The sequence below is a fragment of the Aptenodytes forsteri genome, unplaced genomic scaffold (genome assembly GCF_000699145.1).
Source record: "Aptenodytes forsteri isolate BGI_AS27 unplaced genomic scaffold, ASM69914v1 Scaffold634, whole genome shotgun sequence".
In the NCBI taxonomy this organism is placed as follows: Eukaryota; Metazoa; Chordata; class Aves; order Sphenisciformes; family Spheniscidae; genus Aptenodytes; species Aptenodytes forsteri.
In genome coordinates, this window is record NW_008793943.1 from 87,239 (window position 1) to 89,619 (window position 2,381).

At 55.1% G+C, this 2,381-nt stretch overlaps 1 protein-coding gene across 1 annotated transcript in view; it reads left to right on the plus strand.

The window, feature by feature from the left end:
* DPF2 (double PHD fingers 2) overlaps positions 1 to 2,381 on the plus strand; it is a 12,198-nt gene that overhangs the window by 815 nt on the left and 9,002 nt on the right. Inside the window, exon 4 of the mRNA XM_019470540.1 lies at positions 101 to 270. Coding sequence (XP_019326085.1) covers positions 101 to 270 — 170 coding nt within the window. The remainder of the gene's footprint in view (positions 1 to 100; positions 271 to 2,381) is intronic.

A 2,381-nucleotide genomic window follows, 5' to 3' on the forward strand; every position in this document is an offset into this window, starting at 1 on the left:
CGGGGAAGCTCGCGAACGTGGCTGGGTTAAGATGGGATCTCGGCGCGTGCCGACGTTCCGCTCTGATTTTTCTCTTCCCTTTCCCCCCGCCACCGGCTCCTTGCAGACACCGATCAGACCCTGAAGAAGGAAGGGCTGATCTCTCAGGACGGCAGCAGCCTGGAAGCCCTGTTGAGGACCGACCCGTTGGAGAAACGTGCCCTCCCGGACCCCCGCATCGACGACGACAGCCTGGGCGAGTTCCCCGTCACCAACAGCCGTGCTGGGAAGGTACAGCGGAGAGAGCGTCTCCTCCCCTGTCTTGGGAAGGGGAGCTTCGGGGTAAACCACGCACATCTCCACGACACCGCTCTGATTTTCCACCCCCTTCCTCTTCCCCTCCTGCCTTCGCCGCGTCTTTTAGCCGCAGCAGAAGGATTTGGGATGGATTTTGGGGGGCAGAGATGATGCTACCAGCCTCGTGGGGCTACCGGAGAGCGGGAAGCCAGGGTTTGGCTCCCTACGGCGTTGTCGTGTAGACAGGTGGATGTTCCCCTCCTCACGATCCAGTTAGAAACTCCCCTAGTTCCCAGGAAGGGAGTTTCTGGCCCCAAAATTCAGGGGAAGGGAGTTTCTGGCCCCAAAATTCAGGGGAAGGGAGTTTCTGGCCCCAAAATTCAGGGGAAGGGAGTTTCTGGCCCCAAAATTCAGGGGAAGGGAGTTTCTGGCCCCAAAATTCAGGGGAAGGGAGTTTCTGGCCCCCAAATTCAGGGTTTTATCGTGTCTAGGCATCCAGTTTAAGGCTCTGCACTGGGCGTCTCTCCACCCAGGACAGCTTTCATCCCTCATTGACCCACGGACCCTTGCGAAATGGCCGTGGTGGGGGGCTGATCTGCCGGGATTTCGAGGTGCCGGTCCCCATCCCTACCATCTCCTCCCTGTCCCGGCTTCTTTTTTCCCCCGTGAGCCCTGTTGCGGCAAGCGCAGGTTTTTCATCGCCTCATCTCCTTGCTGCTTTTTGGTTCCCTGAGTAGAGACGAGCTCCGAGACATCTTGTCAAGCCAGACTCCTTTTATTCCTACTCGTATCTGAAGCTTTTTTCCCTTTCTTTATGGCAAATTTATTTCAAAAAGAGATTTTTAGCTGTTGCACAGGAGTAAGAAGGATGTTCAGCCAACTCGTCAAAGTGCTGTCTTCTCCGCGAGCCCTTTGCGAACGGGCTCTGGAAGAGAAAGCAGAGTTAAGCTTTGAAACGAAGGCATGGGAAGGAAGAACAAGCCGAGGCCGAGCGTTTAGCAAGGTTACAAGTGTCTGGTTTCTTTTTGCATCGAGAAACTAATCCAGCGTCGTTATAAATCACATGAACTAGTTCTGGAAAGGGTTTTGGCTGGTTGCAAGTCGAAGCCGTCTCGCTGCTGCCTGGGCGTTTGGGCCGCTCTGGTGATGGTTTGGCCTCTTCCCGTCGCAGCTGGCTCGTGGGGTGTGTTTAATGCCAGGGAAAGGCTGTTTTTCAACACCTATTTTATGATTTTCCCCGCTGGTGGTGTTTCCCCTGTCCCTGCAGTTAATCCCCGCCTGGTGTGAAAGGGCTTTACGCGACGGCTAGCGAAGCTCGGAGCAGACAGCCCTGGTTTGGTGGAGAAACAAGTGAGCCGGGGGAAGAGGAGACGGCAAATCTGTCTTCTGCAGAAAAAAGGGACTCGGGTCTTCCCCCTTTCCTCCCTCAGCTGGATAATTTGGGTCCAGCGGCCCCTTTTCACCCTGATTTGGCACAACTCGGAAACTTCTGTAAATATTAAGGCTCTGCCAAGATCTGGAGCTGGATAAAACCTTCCCCGCTCTCCATCCTTCATCAGACTCGCCGATGCTTTGCTGTTAATCGATGTTGGGATTGTAGGAGCTCCCCCTTTTCCCCCTCGGAGCTGCAAATCGGACTTGAAACCCGCTGCGACCGCTGTCGTAGCTGCTTTTTGCTGCCGAACCCCCCCCCGCCGGCCTGATCCGTGGGGTGGAAAAGCCTTGGCTTAGCGGATCGCAGGCCGGCTCGGTACGGATTAGCCCCCGGTTCAGCCTGGAGGGGACGTCCTGCACCACCGAAGCCTTTCTCCTGTTGCGGTTCTTGCGAGGCGAGTTGGTTTTCTTTAGACCACTTCGTTAGCCGACCGCTCTGACGATAGGCCGTATCCCGCAGGCTTCCGCTTCACCTCCTTACCCGCCAACGGCTGCAGTTTAATAGATCCCCCCCCCCAAATAAGCACAGAGCAGAGCAAGGCGTGCGATACTGCGGTGTAGTTTTTCTAAAACAAAAAAAACCCGTATTTTGCCCTTCCTGGGCTTTTCTAAGCCTGGGCTTTTTCCAAACCTCGTCTCTTTTTGCCTTTTCCTTGATGGCTTTTTTTTTT